Source organism: Hyperolius riggenbachi, chromosome 2, assembly GCF_040937935.1.
Source record: "Hyperolius riggenbachi isolate aHypRig1 chromosome 2, aHypRig1.pri, whole genome shotgun sequence".
In the NCBI taxonomy this organism is placed as follows: domain Eukaryota; kingdom Metazoa; phylum Chordata; class Amphibia; order Anura; family Hyperoliidae; genus Hyperolius; species Hyperolius riggenbachi.
Window position 1 is genome coordinate 77004135 of NC_090647.1, and position 20568 is coordinate 77024702.

The 20568-nt window shown below is 44.4% G+C and overlaps 1 protein-coding gene across 3 annotated transcripts in view; it reads right to left on the reverse strand.

Moving 5' to 3' along the window:
• PARP4 (poly(ADP-ribose) polymerase family member 4) overlaps positions 1–20568 on the reverse strand; it is a 291746-nt gene that overhangs the window by 227712 nt on the left and 43466 nt on the right. For all 3 annotated transcript variants that reach the window (XM_068266936.1, XM_068266937.1, XM_068266935.1), the window contains exons 5-11: positions 20328–20382; positions 19185–19278; positions 11642–11740; positions 8822–8968; positions 7909–8046; positions 4150–4323; positions 382–542 (exon numbers count right to left, since the gene is read on the reverse strand). In XM_068266936.1, the coding sequence (XP_068123037.1) occupies positions 382–542; positions 4150–4323; positions 7909–8046; positions 8822–8968; positions 11642–11740; positions 19185–19278; positions 20328–20382 (868 nt within the window). The remainder of the gene's footprint in view (positions 1–381; positions 543–4149; positions 4324–7908; positions 8047–8821; positions 8969–11641; positions 11741–19184; positions 19279–20327; positions 20383–20568) is intronic.

Below are 20568 nucleotides of genomic sequence, written 5' to 3' on the forward strand. Positions count from 1 at the left end.
CACGTAAAAGTAACTACTGCGCCTGCGCATAAAAATGAAAAGTTCCATGGAGAAATAGTGAAATGCGCATGTCAAGCCTAGTACGAACGATCGTTTCCAACGATGTACTACTTTTGCAAACGATCGTTGTTGGGAAAAATCCGCCAAGCTAGATCATTCGTTTTGAAAGATCTAGCTCGTCCGTCGTTAGACTTAATGGTCGTTGGCTACTTTTTTTCAAACGATCGTCGTTTGAAAGGATCGGGGAACGATCGTTTCAAACGACTATAGTCGCATGTGTGTATGCACCTCTACTCTCAAGCACTTTGAGTCTGACAGGAGAAAAGCGCCATACAAAGGTTAGCATTTCATTTCAATACGTAGCTCACACTGATCACTCACCTGTGATTATTTTCCAGAACATCCTGTGTTACCCGATTATATTCCTCAGTGTTTGGATCAACATACTCCAGTCTGCAGCGCAGCGCCCGGTACTTCGCCACAGAGCTAGAGTGAGGTCTTGAGGAGTTTGTCTCACACACATTGACCATGTCTCTAATAAGCTGGTTGGGAAATTCAAGAAAATGAAAAGAATGACGGATTGTAAAAACAGAATCAGGGTAGGTGCACACATAACATGCAAGGCTGCCTTTTATGTCACGTTTCATTTTATTTTGTGTACGTTTTTGCTGCGTTTGCATTAGCGGTTATTACCGCAGATGCATTTTTTAAGAGTTTTGCGTGCAATTTAATGCATTTGCGGTTCGCGTTTGCGGTTTGCATATACAAAAGGCATATGCGTCTTGTATGCGTTTTTCATGCATTTTTCGCAAATCACTAGGAAGACAACAGGAAACGGAAATACATCAGAAAACTATTTTTTTTTCACAAAAACGCATAGAAAAATGCATGAAAAACGCATTCCATTGCATTTCCATTGTCTTTCATTATTCGTGGTTTTGATGCATTTTTTCAAATTATGCAACAAAACCAGCGTTTTTGAAAATGCACGCATTGAAAACACATATGCATTTTTGATATGTGGTTTTTCCACAGACTTCCATTAGTGGCAGTGTTTTCCACAACGCTAGCGTTTCTGCTAAGTGTGCACCTAGCCTTAGGCCTCTATACACGATGCTGCTTGACATCTCAGCAACTTGATATGCAAAGACATCAGAAGTGCATAGGCTGCACACCTTGATGTTCTCATAAAGCAGTGCGATATAGCAATGGTAAATGCATATTTGTCCAAATGCAGCCATACTAAGGTTGCAGTTGAATGTGCGGAAACATTGATGTGGCAACTGTTTCCAAAGGTGGGTACACACCTCAGACCATAGTCTTTGGAAAATGAAAGATCACAGACCAATTTTACCCCCTTCCATGTAGTATGAGAGCCATACCTTCACAGTCTTCTATTGAGCTGAACTCCCCATCAGATAGAAATCTTTGCAATATGCTGCACACAAAGATGCTGTACACCTGCAACAGATCAGTATCTGCTAAAGATCTGTTCCTGCAAAAGATCCGTTTTCTGCAAAATGCATTCATAGTCTATGAGATCTGCAGATCATCATACACACCTTGTTTAACGGACATTCATCTGCATTTTGCAGGAACGGATCTTTTGCAGGAACAGATCTTTTGCAGATACTGATCTTTTGAATGTGTACAGCATCTTTGTGTGCAGCATCTTGCAAAGATTTTTATCTGATGGGGAGTTCAGCTCAGTAGAATAGACTGTGTAGGTATGGCTCTCATACTACATGGAAGGGGGCAAAATTGGTCTGTGATCTTTCATTTTCCAAAGACTATGGTCTGATGTGTGTATGCACCCAACACTTCCCCAGGGCTGGATCTTGTATAAGGTAATGTAAACATGGGCTTCAGGTGGCAATTACAGAGCTATTAGAGGGCAGTGTCTGGCAAATGTACACAGCATGGTGCAGAGCAGAGGCAGGGTACGTAGAAAAAAAAAACTGTGTCTGCTCTCTTACAATTGTTCTAATGACTGCATGTCATTAGCCAGACAAGGTATTAGACACAGGTTGAAAAGTTTTTGACAGTCCCCAGACTCTTTCCATTCAGTGTCAGCAAATGGTATCAGCTTCCCATGGTACAGCAATGGAGAGCCACCTACATCGCATAGTGTAGCCGCATATTGCAGTGGTTGCCAAGGAAACTTAATATGATGAAAGGCACATCATGCAGTATATCCCCTTCTTAGCTGGAAGATGGCCAGTGGTACCATCATATTGGACCTGGTAGTAACCAGAAAAACCTTGGTACACCCATCTACATTCCAAATGCGCTACGGTGTAGCGGGAAACCAGCCCACTGAAATTACGTTTCTTTTAAGAGTTTCAACCAACTTGTACAACTAAAGCAGCTAAAGCAATTTCTGTAGGGTGTCAGCAAAGGAAAAAATAAAAACTTGCACTTACAAGACTCTCTCAAGATAGCGCATAAAATCCTTATGCCCCACAATTCTTACAGTCACCTAAAATGGCCAGGTCAGTAGTGTGGATTTAACTGTCAGAGCCTCCGTGTGTTTGGAAAGGGATAGACTGAATCAGTGTTCTCATGACGCGTTACGGCTCACAGAGGCGCTATCATGACAACCAGATTGCCTACTAAAGCTATGCAACGGTAATTGCAACCATGGTGTTCTGTCCCCATCCATGCACACAGAGGTTCAAACAGTTAAATCCATACTACTGGCAAGGGCGTGTTGTGGAGAGTGGCGGCATATATGCTCGATGTTGAGCGGACCTTGTAAGTGCACGTTTTTATGTTTCGGAGTTTTTTTAATATTAAAAAGAAGAAACACAAGATAGAGCACACTTGTTTTCCTATAGATCCATACCTCCATTGCGCCGGAGATCTCCGATCTCTAACTGCTTCATGCTACTTCCTGTTTACACAGGAAGTAACATGAAGCACTTACAGATCGGAACCTGTGTTCAGCCTGCCGCCGCCCGCTGCCACGAATAATTGCAGGAAGGTAGCGCAGAGTGGGGCCCGGGGATTTCTAGTTAAGCCTGTGTCTGGAATTATTTAAAAGAAAGTAAATATGGCAGCCACCATATCCCTCTCACTTCAGTTTCACTTTAAACTCCATACAAGCAGTATCCTTGGTGTAAATGTCAGAGTTGGACAAGAAATGGTATCCTCGTGCTATCACAAAAGATAGCAACCCTCCCACGTGGGTGCAGGGGTTGCATCCCCTATTGTTATGCCCCTGATAACAGATACCTGGCAGTCCTGCTGATGTCTTTGGTTGAAGCAGCAGTGTTTGAATCACACACCTAAAGCCCAATCTACACAATACGATTCTTTATACGATTCGATTACGATTCTATTTACGATCCGATTAAATCCGACATGTCCGATCGGGATTCGATTCAATTCGATTTGCCATTGTTTGCAATGGCAAATCGAATTGAATCGAATCGAATCCCGATCCGACATGTCGGATTTAATCGGATCGTAAATAGAATCGTAATCGAATCGTATAAAGAATCGTATCGTGTAGATTGGGCTATCATGCAGCTAATCTAGTCAGATTTAGTCAAAAACATCTGATCTGCATGCTTGTTCAGGGTCTATGGCTAAAAGGGGCAGAGCTTCAGCAGGACAGTCAAGAAATCTGCATTTTTAAAAGGAAATCAATATGTCAGCCTCCACATCCCTCTCAGTTACAGCAGACCTGAACTCAGAAATTACTCTCTGTTCTAAAAGATATGCAACAGCATAATAACCTTTTTTTAAAGAGTCTTTTTATTCAAGAAAAACATTTCTTTGTTACAGCTGATAAAAATCATGTAATAAATCTGCAGTGTGTCTACTTCCTGCATTCATGGAAGCAGACATAGGGTTAACATCCTGTGCTTACAAATTAGCTGCTCTGTTGAGGACTGCCGAGATTCATGAGCTGACAAAGCTGAGAGATCAAATTAAAGTGGTGATTAATCACAATGAGGGTGAATTAGACAGGCTAAACTTTCTAAATACATACAGGGTGCATTTAGTTCTGTTTTCCTTCTGTCGTTTGCAAGAGTTCAGGTCCACTTTAAGTTTCCCTTTAAATATTCTCTTATGTTTTTGTACCTCCATGCAAAACTCACTTGTATTTTATGAAAGAAATGTTTATGTGTATTCAGTTTTTACCTGGCACAAGTCTTGCTTGGCTGACAGAAACTTCTTGTCTATGTTTGAATACTGTCTACTCTTGTGGGGAATGCACTGGTAGAACTCTTGCATCATTTCACTGATGGTTGCTGCATCTGCTTTCTTGTTCAGCAAGTTGCGCACATGTTGTAGGATTCCTTCAGCTTTACTCACCTGCAGAGAAAGACAGGGATCAGTTTAATTTTTTTGTTGATGCAAGGAATGTTTAAGGCTAGTAATGACAGGCAAGTCAGACATGCAGGCTAATAATACAGTACAATAACATCTGTAAAGTGCTTTTCTTCCTCCCTTGATCCACACACCCTCAGAGCACTGCAGATGGAAAATGTTGGAGGTTAACCAATAAACATATAGGAGGGTCATCCAGAAACAAATGCCTAGTTGCTGTTATCTGCCACACAAGGTATTGTTTTAGTGCAATTTAACTTGCATATGTCAGGTAAATGCCTTCTCTATCTGCACCACTTGTCACATGACTGCAGAACCCCAGTAAATGTTTGTTCAGAAACCATAACACAGAGAATACAGAAAGTCCACTGCAGTTGTTAAGTCACACATGTGGCAGGGTGAGTGGGGAAAGCAAAGCTCTCAGATGGTTATCGACAGAGTTGATCCTTTCAGCTGATCGCTGGATGAGACATCGGGGGTAGCTGTACACACACTAGATTCTTTGCAGAGACCGTCATTATCCGCTGCTGAGTTTCATCTAGTGTGTGTATGAAGCTCTAAATTCAGGAACATATGCACATCTTATATTATCTCCTGGCTGTAGAGAAGCAAGCTCTTCAAAGGACCGGCACCACACAATGTATTATAGCTCAGTGTGATTTATTGCAGCATAGAGCAATAACAAGGAGTGTAACTGTTTCGGCCTATTGGCCTTTGTCAAGTTGCACAAAAAGTCATGAGGAATTACTCAAGGCCTATACAAGTTGCACAAAAAGTCATGTGGAATTACTCAAGGCTTATACACACGGGGCACAACTGTCGCCACAAACACGTGGCACGCGCATATTGCGGCGACAGGTCCCCCGTGTGTATGAGGCGCGCGCCACGAACCGTCGCCAGTCAGAGCTGTCGCCAGGCGATTGACGTGGCCACTGCGTGTGTATGCGGACTAGCGACAGCAACTCATACTCCATGAACGGAGCTTCCAGCGGGGGGGGGGGGGGGGGGGGAGCAACCTTCGGCGACAGCTTCAGCCGCATCTCTGTCCCTCTGTGCGCTGTGTGTACGGCTGCTGCACAGAGAGACCTGGCGACGAACTGTCGCAGTTTTTTTTTTTCTTTTTTTGTCTGTTGCCAGACTTCTGTCCCTCGTGTGTATGAGGCTTTAGATTGTAACAGCGGGCTGTTGTTGCCAGTTATTGCTATATGCTGCAATAAATCTCACTGAGCTATAATACATTGTGTGGTGTCTGTCCTTTGAAGAGCTTGCATTACAGTGACCCCTTGGTACTGGGGAGAGGACCAAGGCACACCAAACTATATATGCTTTATTTGGCGCTCCTGGATCCACGTTTCTGGCTGTGGAGAAGGTAATAATAATAATAATAATCCAAACATTTGTATAGTGCTTTTCTCCTGTCGGACACAAAGCGCTCAAGAGCTGCAGCCAGTAGGACACGCTCAAGAGGCCACTCTGCAGTGTTAGGAAGTCTTTTTTTGTATTTAAAATTTTTATTGTTATTTTCATATTAAATAAATAATAATAAACATTCCACAATGCAATACTTAATAACATGTTCACAAAAATCAACAAATTGACCGAAATAACAATAAGTAATCCTATAAAATATCAAAAGGCAGTGTTAGAAAGTCTTGCCCAGGGACTCCTTACTGAACAGGTACTGACCCTAGCCAGGATTCAAACCCTGGTCTCCCATGTCAAAGGTGGTGCCCTTAAAGGGAAGGTTCAGGGTGGCTCTTAAAAAAATAAAAATGCCCATCCACTTACCTGGGGCTTCCTCCAGCCGTGGGCAGCCAGGACGTGCCCTCGGCGCCGCTCCGCAGGCTCCCGGTCCCCTCCGGTGGCTGGCCCGACCTGGCCAGGCCGGCTGCCAGGTCGGGCTCTTCTGGGTTTCAAAATGCGCCTCACGGGGGCGCGCTGACGTCATCGGACGTCCTCCGGGCTGTACTGCGCAGGCGCAGAACTACTGCGCCTGCGCAGTACAGCCCGGAGGACGTCTGATGACGTCAGCGCGCCCCCGTGAGGCGCATTTTGAAACGCAGAAGAGCCCGACCTGGCTGCCGGCCTGGCCAGGTCGGGTCGGCCACCGGTACACTATCCCGCCAGGTCTATAGGTGTGTATACAAGCTATACTAAACTCGGGCAAGGGGGACATTCATGGCCACCAATTTACACCAGGGTGGGACTTGATTGGTCCATTTTCAAGTTGCATAAAGATGTATATAAATTTGCATAAACTCAGAAATATTTGTATCTCATTGATCATCTCTACTCCTTACCTGGCCACCCCTCAAAGAAGCCAATCTGTCATGCGCCATGCCGTTGTCCCTTGTCTATTCTCCAAACAAATGTAGAGAACTGCGTCTGTACAGCACTTGTCAACTTAACTATTGTCCGGGGGATTATGTACAGATATTGCATACACCTTATGACAGCAGCAGACAAAATTGTTTATAAATTCAAATAATGCTGTTCAGGGCCGGCCCTAGACTTTTTGCCGCCTGAAGCAAATTTTGAAAAAATTATTGCTGACGCCCCCGTCCTCCCCCCCCCACTCGTAAGAGGCAGTGGGCGGGGAGGACTCACCTCTTCCTCGCTCGATCCAGCGTGCGCTCCACTGACGTCACTTCCTGCAACGCCGTCCACTTACAATACAGTGGGTGGCGTTGAAGGAAGTGACGTCAGTGGAGCGCACGCTGGATCGAGGAAGAGGTGAGTCCTCCCCGACCCACTGCCTCTTACAATTAGCGCTTCTGATCTATTTAAGGCTGGAGGGGAGTGGAGGACGGGGGACCCAGGCGAGGGAGGGGGGGGGGGGTCCGACCCCCCTCCCCGCCGCTAGGCCCAATACCCGTCCTGCCCGCTACCCCTCCAGCTCGGCGGCCGGCTCCCCGCACCCACCGACGGGCGGATGCCGCCCCTAGAAATGTGCCGCCTGAGGCAAAAGTTTCACCCCGCCTCATGAGCGGGCCGGCCCTGATGCTCTTATCTGGATGACTGTTGTGAGAGCTGTACTGGTTCCCTAGTAGCAGATTACTGTTTCTGCATATCGACAAACTGAATTGGATTATAGGTATACATGCACTGGCAGCTCCCAGCACTAGTGATTGTGCACTGTACTGTGTCTCGCAGGGGAACTGTGAATTTTACTCAGATGACATTACTTTGGTATAAAAGCTGTTTTGATAACAAAATGGCAATAAGAAGATGGGACTCAGATTTTTAATATATGTTATGCCAGACTTAAGCCTCATTAAAATATAACTAGGCTGGTCCCCATGACTCCATTTATGACAGTGTGGCGACCATGACTCCCCACACCCATAACATGCATGGTCAGAAGCTCCTCACAGACCCCATTCTCTCCACCTAAGGAGCCTGATCTGAACATGGATGACAGCATTTCCATACATAAATACATAATAATTTGTATAAACAAGACCTTCCAGAGCAATAGGGGAAAGGGTGTTACGCTCCAACAATGCATACAAAACAATTTCTTCTGTAGCCATTTAAGCTAGCAACCTAGAGTTCTATCTGATAGCTTACATCGTTTAGACTGATGTTCTCCACTGGACAGGACAGTACAGATGTCAGATGTCCCAGAGCTTCTGTCCAGAATGATTCTACCAATGTACCAACCTCAGGTGACAGCTGTGTGACATTCAAAGCTTCTTCTAGTAGCACCTGTACATAGGAGGAAAATCACAAAAATTTTATACAACTACATTTTTAGAAATAACACCAGATATTGTTGTGTCGCCTCTATTTCTCAATACCCCATATCATGCGTTCAGGCCATAACTATAAATACTGAATCAATAGTCAATTTATGGATCTCTGACGTGATTAGCAGAAGCCGGCACTAGGGGATAGGAGAGGTTTATGATTGACGCTGGAGCCGATAGATGAGCCTCGCTGCCGCTGATTTATATTTATTCATGTGGATTGCAGGGGCGTAGCAATAGTGGATGCAGAGGTTGTGACCGCATCGGGGCCTTGAACCAGAGGGGCCCTGAGGGGCCTTCCCTTAACTGCAGTATTAGCTTTCTATTGGTCCTGTGCTCATAATAATCATTTCTATAGATACCTTGAATAGTGGTAGTCATTAACAAACTGTTCCCCATCCCCTTCTTGCACCTCTGATATTGTAGTTGCCTTTGGCAGGTTTTGGTGTGTCGTATTAATTGTTATGTATAGAGTGCATGGGGGGCCCCAATGTAAAACTTACATTGGGGCCCATAGCTCCTTAGCTACGCCACTGTGCAGGAGACAAGGAGGGAGGGGAGAGGAGCAGGACACATGGGGACAGTTCAAAAAGTTCCTGACATTGCGGCGGATTGTATTGGTGGCGTTGGCATATAAGATGCAGGGACTTTTCTCCCCATTTGTGGGAGAGAGAGAAAAGTGCGTCTTATATGCCAAAAAATATGGTAGCTATTAAATAGCACACAGCCATCACCTTTTGCAAGGCTTGAGAAGCAAAGGCCTCGGCACCAGGTGGGATTCTATCAATCTTTTTAAACCCATTGTTCTCCAGATCCTTCATTCGCTGTTCATATTTGTCACAAGCCTTCTCAGCAGCCTTGAATGGGTTAAATGTTAACTCCTATATTGAAAAAAGAATAACAAAAAGACACATTATATTTCACCCAACCACACATAAAAAAATATTTTAATGAGTACTGCTGTTAAAAATAATACGGTTTAAGAAAATGAAAGAAGATAGTTTAATCCCTTTATACCAGAGTAATGATGCTGTTATCCTATATAATAAATTGGTAAGGCAGCTGCGTCCTCTGTGTCCATTTCAGGGCTGATCCACACTAAAAATCGCCGCAATTATGATTTTGAGACCAGAAGGGAAAAGAGGTAAAACTAAGAGCACTCAAGAGCTGAGGGTGGACAGAGCTGATGAGCTGAGGGGAGACACTGGAGTAGGCTCTAGCACCCGTTAGGGCTCAATCACTCTGCACAGCGCATGCACAAATACTATTTCGTGCATGCATTTCTAACTCATGGAATGCATGTCCCAATGCATTAGAACATGATCGAACCTGACCAGAAACCACGCGAGTCGTGCACGGAGCTGTTCCCTGCCCATTACAATACAACACACGGGAACGCTCACTGTAATGCAAACAGTAACGTGAATGCCTATGTTACCATGTGCATCGCACAATATGTAGTGTGAGCCATGACTAACATAGTGTGAATGAGCTCAGGTCTAATAGAGTGGAATAGAGGTATGAGGACACCAAGAGCTGAGGGTAAACAGCAGAGGGAGTAGGTTCTAGTGCCCGTCAATGTAACGGACCTAATGCCTAGGTTAAATCAATACAAAATACAAAAGTTTCTTTAGGTAGGCATTTGGAGGAAAGAGCCATTGCTCTGTCAGCGTAAGCCACACCTCCGTGCTGACTATCAAGAAGTATAACTTCAAACTGTCCGGGAGGGAGCCGTGGGGAGGAGCCGATGTTTCCTAAGGATTTATGAAGCAATACAGCACTTTTTCTTCTATAATGTTGCAAAAACTTTTTTTTTTTTTTTTCACTGAACTCTTACTGCACAATTAATTTTAAATCTACTATGTACATCAAAAACTGATCTGAATTTGGCTTAAAAGCCCCTTCATGTTTTATTATTAGACACTAGTGTTATGCAAAAAAAAATCTAAAAAAAAATAATGAAATACATGGTTACAAAACAGCAGCTTAACTCACACTTCCCAACTTGTTTTGCTGGTCTGCAATTAACTCTTTGTGGCCAGCACTGCAGCAATAGCAGAGTATCATAATGTACTTACAGTACTGAGCACAAAAAGTTAACCTCTTAGCAGCATAGGTAGAGGCTGGCTCTGGCGTTTATATATTATACTGACAGTTAGATATTCCTTTTATTTAAATATTACTTTGAATTAAAGGGATGAGGTGCAGCTAGAATAACTTACAGGTGCAGATACAGAGAGGATGGGTAATGAAGGCTACTATGCTCCCGCACCCTTTAAAACTAGTCATCTATCTTGTTGCTACATTAGTTGCTACCTGGTTCTTCTTTTGACAGGAACATCTGTTCAGATTGGATAGTTCCAGTGATTGTCTGTATTTCATGTTTACTATGCCCATCCTGGGCATATAATGCAAAATACTTTTTTTTATTTTATGTTATCTTTTTGATTAATGTGGTCTGAAACTCAGACATAGCATTCAATAAAAATGTGTTTTCCTACTTTATGATACGGTTATCATATTTGCTTTTGTGCACAAGTAATATTGTCCTTTTACAAATTACAAGTTCCCAAAGTACAGTTTATCTGATCTGAAAGCTGCCATTGCATTTTATGCAAGCTGCTTTTTATTATGTATTAAAATCTTCTAGTGAGCTGTTCTGAACTTTGTGCATGCTTGAAGCACAGAGAGCTCCCTTTCAGTTGTTACACACAATGTAACAACATCGGAATGTAAACAAAATATAATGTTATCTCCTCTTGGGACTCAGATCATAAGCTGAAGGAGCTTTCCAGTGGAGAGCAAAGTGGTGGGTTTAACTGTTTGAATGCTGTTCTGCTACATTTTTGTAGCAGAGTTTCAGAAGACTTTAATAAAAAAGATTTAACTTTAGTTTATAAGTGCAAAGTATATGATCACTGACTTCTGAGCAGTAATAGATTGTGACCAGGTTGTATTCTCCGAACAAGAAAACCCCATGCACAGAAATACAGAAATCAATACAGGACTGATGAGAACAAAAAAACAAGGGTGAAGTCTAATGACAGCCTCCACCCATCCCGGACCTGACATCTTCATAACAGAATGTTATTCTAAATACAGTTACCTCCTGCAGCCAAAACAATCAAACCCAGCATTGTCTTAAAGTGGATTTGAGCTCAGAACTTCCTCTCTGCTTTAAAAGACTAGAGACAGTATGAAAAGAATCAGGGAAAAAATAATTTTTAGAATGCACAGAAATTAAAAAAAATGCCCTGAAAATGTACTGGATGAATGTTCAGGGAGCAAAGAAAGGGTTAAAGCACCTGTCTAGGCAAGACAGCATCTGTCTAGGCAAGTGTGTAATCAGTAGGCATACAGGCAGTATGCCTACTGATTACACACTTGTTACACTCAACTGTAGCTAAATAAACAAACAGCTCAGTGCAGCTGATTTCTACAGCATTTCTATGTGAAAAGAACAGTTTTCAACCTCTTCTTTGCAAGACCTCAGGGCCACCTTTAGCCAGTGCGAGACCCTTCTGCCCGATAGCATTGCATCATGCATACTGTACCTGGGATATGCCTGGTATGCCGCATACTGTAGAAATTTTATATGGAACATGGTTCTGCTCATTAAAACAGAGGATTTCCAGAACTGCCACTTCTTCCCCCTGAAATTGTAGAATATGAAAAAAATGCACTGAAATAATTATTAATTTCACATCTTTTTAAGGGGGAATAATTAAATTGCTGCCATTCTTACACGGTTAATGGCAGATGACTCAAACCTGGTACAGTCAGTCATTGGGTGACTGGGGTTCAAATTCACTAAAAAGGCGGAGCCACAAACAGCCAATCCGATTTGTTTGATTGTTTTCAAAGGGAACATTTAAACTACTTCCATTCCCACATTATTGATGCTAAGGACCCCAAAGCTCACAAACTTTGTCATTGACTGTGTGTCAAGGTTAGAAAAAGTAGGTGGAGCCAAAAACAACCAAATACATACCCGGGCAACACCAGGTCTTCCGCTAGTGCTTAATAATGTAACAAAAAGAAGAGTGCAAGTATGGATGCACCAGTGGTGAAAAATATTGTTATTCTCACCCACAACAGTTTTAAAACTGGACTGGAGAATGACAACTGTAGTGAAAAATTTTAATATGACTGGAAAATCGGGAAAACTAACAACAGAATTTAGTACCGACACTAGGAGCCTGATGCGCTAAACTGCGGTGAAACTGGCACACAGGGCAATGCACACCAATTTCACCAGTACTAAGAGAAGGTGGACAGTGCGCGTTACCCTATTAGTGCAACGTGAATGGGGTATATGCTTGGTACCATGCGGTGCACACGTGGCATACCACACATAACTATTGTAACGCACGCTCACCCGCTGCCATTAGTACCGGTATAAATTTTTGTGCACACTACAGTTTTTTCGCAGTTTATTGCATCAGGCCCCATGAAACAGTGTATGTAATCAATTGGAAGAAAAACGCCATTATTATCTGTGTGTGTGAAAGTCCTGTTGGTCTTATATTTGTATCCAGGGGTGTAACTATAAGGAAGCATCACCTGCGATCGCAGGAGGGTCCAAAGCAGTGAGGCCTCCCAACGACTACTTTACTCACTCTGAGTCCATCTTCCAGATCAGAAATTTTTGGGGCTACACTTGGTATGGGTGTGAAGATCATGGTGTCCACAATTGGTTTATGGCCATTTCAAGATGGGTCCTTCAGGCTGTGAGGATCACCGAGGGAACACTGGAGGGGCCCCATCAAAGATTTGCAGAGGGGCCCCATGATTTGCAGTTACACGCCTGCTTGTATCAGCCACACCTGGCTGGTATTGTATGTGCTGACACTGGTGTATCAAAAGCTAAGAAGTGGATTGCTGCCTCATCTTTTTCTACTGCAGTGTTTCTCAACATTTTATTGGTATGCACCACTTTTAAAACCCGGTACTCACACTGTTCCGGCCTTTGAAAAGCTATAGGACTTCTGGGACATTAATGTAATTATGAGTCGATCTTATGATTGTTGTCCGTTTTTCTCTTTGATCAGAAGATATTGCGAGGGGGACATTGAAATGAGGCTACCTTGCTCTAACTTTGTCTGGGGGGAATTGTTTTGGATCCTAGTTAAGGCCTACCTGCTTTAGTTACTTTCCAACAGTGTTTTTGTGGTTTGAAATTGTTCTCTTTTCCTTTAAATTGTCAACGGTACTAATATCTCTGAATAAATCACCGCTATCCATCTGATGTTACTTACTGTAAAACTCTATTGAGGGTATGACTTGTATGACTATTGAATGTAATGGTTGTATTAACATCTTTGTTACTTGTTGCATTTTTCTCAAAAATTTTAAGTACCAAAGCCCCCTGTACTCACCAAGTACCCCCTACCATAGTAAACATTATCACAAGTACCCCTTGACAAATACATTTAAATCGTAGAACATGATAATTGGTTCTAAACAATTTAAAGGGACTCCGAGCTCTACTTAAAAAGTAAAATAGTACTCACCGGGGGCTTTCTTTAGTCCAGCGCTGGTCCGGAGGTCCCACGACGGCGTCCTGGCATCTCTCCTAGGCCCCGCTCCGGAATGGCTGGACGGCGGCAGCCCGGGCGGCACTCGGCTGAGTGTCGGGCTGCTCCTTCCGCGTATGACACGGCTGACGTCACACGCCGGCCGCCTCGCGTCATCACGGCGGCCGGTGTGGCAGTACGGCGCATGCGCGATTAAAGCGCGCATGCGCCGTACTGCCACGCCGGCCGCCGTGATGACGCGAGGCGGCCGGCGTGTGACGTCAGCCGCGTCATACGCGGAAGGAGCAGCCCGACACTCAGCCGAGTGTCGCCCGGGCTGCTGCCGTCCAGCCATTCCGGAGCGGGGCCTAGGAGAGGAGCCAGGACGCCGTCGTGGGACCTCCCGACCAGCGCTGGACTAAAGAAAGCCCCCGGTGAGTACTATTTTACTTTTTAAGTAGAGCTTGGAGTCCATTTAAAAGCATTTACTATTACTTTTAATTAGCTAAAATACTAATTTGGTGTTGTTTATATAAGATGTATAATTTTCTAAAAAAAAACCTCTAAATTTGTTATTCTTGGTTAAGTTTATCAAGCCCGAGTACCCCCTGGAACTATCAGAAGTACCCTCTGGGGTACGTGTACCACACATTGAGAACCTAGGCTCTATTGTATCAGTAGAATGGACTATTATAGTGAATTAAATCCATTGGAAGGAGCCCACCACTGCATGCGAACACAAAAAGACAAACTGCAAGCAATCACAAGTAAAATTTGAAACACATCTAAGGCCAGAAACCCACTAGGAGCGATTTCTAATCGCTAGCGATTTGAAAAAGTTCCTGCTAATGCAATGCTGGGGGGGATTTTTATAAAATCACATCGCTCAAGTGCGATCACTCCCATAGCATTACATTAGCAAGAGTTTTCAAATCACAAAGCGCTCAGAAAATCGCTCCTAGTGGGTTTCTGGCCTAATTCAGTTAACCTCTTGACGACCAGCTAACGCCGATTGGCGTAAACTGGTTGTCTGAGGGTTTACATGGAAACAGCCTTTCCATGTCAGTTCACGGAGGGTGTCTCCGTGAACAGCCGGAGAGCCGCCGATCGCGGCTCACGGGCAAAATGTAAACAGGCGGGGAAGAAATCCCCGCTGTTTACATCATACGGCGCTGCTGCGCAGCAGCGCCGTGACGTAGATCGGCGATCCCCGGCCTCTGATTGGCCGGGGATCGCCGGCATCTGATAGGCAGAAGCCTATCCTATCCGTCCTGCGCCTCTCAGAGGGGAAGGGAGAGGGAGGGAGCGGGCGAGATGGCGGAGAACGCTGCGGAGGGGGGCTTTGAAGAGCCCCCCCGCTAAGCAAATGCAGCTGGCGGCGATCAGACCCCCCCAGCAGGATATCCCCCTAGTGGGGAAAAAAGGGGGGTAGTCTGATCGCCCTGCTGCACTCCTGATCGGTGCTGCAGGCTGTAGAGCCCACGCAGCACCGATCACTGAAAAATCCCCTGGTCGGCAAGTGGTTAAAGCACACCTGAACTAAGAGGGATAGGGAGGCTGCCATACTTATTTCCTTTTAAACAATGAAGTGGCAGCCCTGCTGATCCTCTGCCTCTAATACTTTTAGCCATAGACCCCGAATAAGCATGCAGATCAGGGGCTTTGACTGAAGTCTGACTGGAATAGCAACATGCTTGTTTCAGGTGTGAGATTCTTAACTCTTTATTTGGGCTGTTATTTTTATTCTGTAGGGCAACAAAGTGGAGCAGCTGCTTATATCTAGTGTTGCTTACATGTAACAGAACTTATTGAAAAGCAGGTGATCAGTTTGATCATGTGATTGATTTGTAAGACTGTTTTATTAAAGGGGTTCTGTGGCATGCTTAAAATAACATAAACTGACATTTACCTGGGGCTTCTATCGCCTCCCCCCCCTGCAGCTGTAATGTCCCATGCCGCCCTCCCCCGATCCTCGGTTCCCCGACGCCGGTCCAGATGTAATTACGCATCTAACGTGTCTGCGGCTGCCTGGCCATGCAACTGCTCACTCCCACGCGCGTCATTGGGAGCTTACTGCGCAGGCGCAGTACAAAAAAAGTTGGTACTGCGCCTGCGCAGTAAGCTCCCGATGACGCGCGCGGGAGCATGCATTATTCGGCTCTTTAGATGAGTACCAGACCGGAACCAGCAGCGGGGAACAGAGGATCAGGAGGACGGCGCGGGACATTACAGCTACAGCCAATTGCCAGCTTAGGTAAAGGGGTCCTTGGCGGCCGGGCATCTACACACAGACGCTCCTACGCTGTACAGAGGAGGCTGCGTCCCTCACTTTACGGCGGCTGCTGTGCGCTCAGTAACTGCACGTTAGTGCAGTTACAAGGAGGAAAATAAATACATGAGCTGGCCAGAGGGGTGAATAATATAATGGCCGCTCACTGATCAGTAACAGATGCCTCCCTACTACATAATGGTTTAGTCTGCATTGGCGTCGGAAAGGTAATACTACCGACGTCACTGCCTTGCTATAAATGCTTATTGCCAGTGATCAAATACATTTGTATAAGACTACATACTGAGAAACATAATTACTCCAACAATGCATATGTATGCTAAAGCAGAGGTCCCCAACCTGGGGGCCGCGGCCCCCTGGGGGTCCGTGGGCAGATTTCTGGGGGGCCGCGGCGGATCTGGCCTTTCTCCCTCTCCCCCCAGCGGCCGCCGTTCCTGATACCTTATGAGCGGGCGGCCGCTTTCTTCCTTATATTCCCCATAGCCCCTCTCGCATCTCGTATTACAGCAGCGCTTGCTGTGCGACTGCTGTAAGGAGGGAAGGAGGCGGGGCAGCGTTCCCATGGGTACGGCGATTGCCGCTACAGGAAGCCGCTGCCCTATTTCCTACCCTTCCTTACAGCAGCCGCGCGGGAAGCGCTGCTGTAATACGAGGTGCTGCAAGAGGAGAGGAGCTATGGGGAACATAAGGAAGCGACTGCCCGCTCGTAAGGTAACAGGAGCGGCGGCCGCGCGGGGGGAGGAGAGGAGAGGCTACACTGGGCTAACTGTACTGGTGACACTGGGGCAGCGATACTGGGCTAACTATACTTGCTATTCTGGGCTAACTATACTTGCTATTCTGGGCTAACTATACTTGCTATTCTGGGCTAACTATACTTGCTATTCTGGGCTAACTATACTTGCTATTCTGGGCTAACTATACTTGCTATTCTGGGCTAACTATACTTGCTATTCTGGGCTAACTATACTTGCTATTCTGGGCTAACTATACTTGCTATTCTGGGCTAACTATACTTGCTATTCTGGGCTAACTATACTTGCTATTCTGGGCTAACTATACTTGCTATTCTGGGCTAACTATACTTGCTATACTGGGCTAACTATACTTGCTATACTGGGCTAACTATACTTGCTATACTGGGCTAACTATACTTTCTATACTGGGCTAACTATACTTGCTATACTGGGCTAACTATACTTGCTATACTGGGCTAACTATACTTGCTATACTGGGCTAACTATACTTGCTATTCTGGGCTAACTATACTTGCTATTCTGGGCTAACTATACTTGCTATTCTGGGCTAACTATACTTGCTATTCTGGGCTAACTATACTTGCTATTCTGGGCTAACTATACTTGCTATTCTGGGCTAACTATACTTGCTATACTGGGCTAACTATACTTGCTATTCTGGGCTAACTATACTTGCTATACTGGGCTAACTATACTTGCTATACTGGGCTAACTATACTTGCTATACTGGGCTAACTATACTTGCTATACTGGGGTAACTACTGGCTATACTGGGGTAACTATACTAGCTATACTGGGCTAACTATACTTGCTATTCTGGGCTAACTATACTTGCTATACTGGGCTAACTATACTTGCTATTCTGGGCTAACTATACTTGCTATACTGGGCTAACTATACTTGCTATACTGGGCTAACTATACTTGCTATACTGGGCTAACTATACTTGCTATACTGGGCTAACTATACTTGCTATTCTGGGCTAACTATACTTGCTATTCTGGGCTAACTATACTTGCTATTCTGGGCTAACTATACTTGCTATACTGGGATAACTACTGGCTATACTGGGCTAACTATACTTGCTATACTGGGCTAGCTATACTTGCTATACTAGGCTAACTGTACTTGCTATACTGGGCTGACTGTACTTGCTATACTGTGGTAACTGTACTAGCTATACTGGGGTAACTATACTTGCTATACTAGGCTAACTGTACTTGCTATAGTGTGGTAACTGTACTTGCTATACTGGGGTAGCTATACTTGCTATACTAGGCTAACTGTACTTGCTATAGTGTGGTAACTGTACTTGCTATACTGGGCTAACTGTACTTGCTATACTGTGGTAACTGTACTTGCTATACTAGGCTAACTGTACTTGCTATACTGTGGTAACTGTACTTGCTATACTGTGGTAACTATACTTGCTATACTAGGCTAACTGTACTGGCTATACTGTGGTAACTGTACTTGCTATACTGGGGTAGCTATACTTGCTATACTAGGCTAACTGTACTTGCTATACTGTGGTAACTGTACTTGCTATACTGTGGAAACTGTACTTGCTATACTGGGCTAACTATACTTGCTATTCTGGGCTAACTATACTTGCTATACTGGGCTAACTATACTTGCTATTCTGGGCTAACTATACTTGCTATACTGGGCTAACTATACTTGCTATACTGGACTAAGTAAACTTGCTATTCTGGGCTAACTATACTTGCTATTCTGGGCTAACTATACTTGCTATTCTGGGCTAACTATACTTGCTATACTGGGATAACTACTGGCTATACTGGGCTAACTATACTTGCTATACTGGGCTAGCTATACTTGCTATACTAGGCTAACTGTACTTGCTATACTGGGCTGACTGTACTTGCTATACTGTGGTAACTGTACTAGCTATACTGGGGTAACTATACTTGCTATACTAGGCTAACTGTACTTGCTATAGTGTGGTAACTGTACTTGCTATACTGGGGTAACTATACTTGCTATACTAGGCTAACTGTACTTGCTATACTGGGGTAACTACTGGCTATACTGGGGTAGCTATACTTGCTATACTAGGCTAACTGTACTTGCTATAGTGTGGTAACTGTACTTGCTATACTGGGCTAACTGTACTTGCTATACTGTGGTAACTGTACTTGCTATACTAGTCGAAATAAGATGAAATTAGCAATAGTGCCCCTTTAAGTTTTCCCCTGATGACTCCTTTAACAGATGTAAGGAGAGGGATTCCCCCTCCCCTCATGTTTCACTGGTCTGTCACCCTGCTCAGCCTGTCTCTGTCAGTAAATTGTTAAAGGAATTTGATAACAGTAAACAAAGAGATAAGAAGTCAAATGTATACAGCAGTATTTGGGAGCACTTTCCAAACTATTCTCATCTCAATAAAAAAAAATAAAAAAATAATACATGTTAGTCAATGGTGTACCTTTAAGTTGGCCATACATATTACAATGTAAATATTCCATAAACCAGCTTTCCTGTATTCCTCAGCTCACATAGAGGCACGTACCTTTTGGAAAAAGCTGTATTTTGCCACTTCTGTGTCTGGTGGAAGATCATGGTTATCTCCTCCTTCTTCACAATCCTCCTCATGTATGAAGTCCCTGCAAGTAGGAAAAGAGGGCTGTTTAGGTAAGTGTATCGACGATGCAACCACTTTCGGGCTGAAATTGGTCTCATGAATCGGTGGGAAATGCTGCAAAATGTTGGGAAGTCGTGGTCGATCGAGTGCGCGGCGCTAATAGCGAGCGATATCGGGATGAGCGACTAAACTCCCAACGCTGTCCCCCCTAATTATCAATGTTCCCCCCCCCCCCCTCTGGTGCCCAGTGCACTATACATTACCTGTCCGCATCTGCCTCTGCCTCCGGGCTAGCTCCAGGCCCCGCCTCTATCCATACACACACCCCACATGGTTGCCAGCGTACATGTGGCCCTACGTTACTCCAGCAACCATGTGGGACGTGTGTATGAATGGAGGACAGCCCACGGTGCAGCTATTCCACCACTGCACAAGGGCCCACTATTGGCTTTGTCCGCTACTGACTAGACTGGTACTAGTTGTACCTAGGTACCTAGCTGCTAATCTAAGGTGTAGGTGATCACAGCAGCACAAACCTAAGGGATTGCGATGTTAAAGAGAAACCTTGACCAAGAATTGAACTTCATCCCAATCAGTAGCTGTTACCCCCTTTTACATGAAAAATATATTCCTTTTCGCAAACAGACCATCAGGGGGTGCTGTATGGCTGATACTGTGGTGAACCCCTCCCCCCAGGAAACTGTGAGGACCATGGTCCAAGCAGTTTCCTGTCTGTGAACCTCAATACATTGTGGGAAACAGCTGTTTACAGCTGTTTCCATCTGACAAAAAAGTAAGCAGCGTCTCCATCTAGTGACATCAACTGCCAGCAGTAAAAATGTCACCATGTGATAAATGTCAGAATGTAAATCAGGGAGAGGAAAGATTTTACAATGGGCAAACACTGACTAAATCATTTATACATAATTATTGTAAAAATGGAGAACTTTATTTTCACTGGAGTTCCTCTTTTAGTTCTTTGCTATAGTGAATCAAGAAAGGTAAAATAAATGTCAATTGGTCTACGGAAATATATTTTAAAATAAGTGGCGCATGTATGATGAGTTATACCTTTTAGCTTTAATGTGCTTCATGAATTTTTCACGAAATTTACTTTTCTTGTCATCTGCAAAACAAATACCGACATAAACAAAGCCACAAGCTTCAAATAGACACATTACAATGTACATGAGTAATATTAAAAGAAAGGGACACAGAGGCATGTTCCCATTTAAAGGACATGTCTCTGTGTGCACTCCGCTACACTGACAGCTCCCCCTGTGCTGCACTAGCAATCCCCCACCTCCAGGTC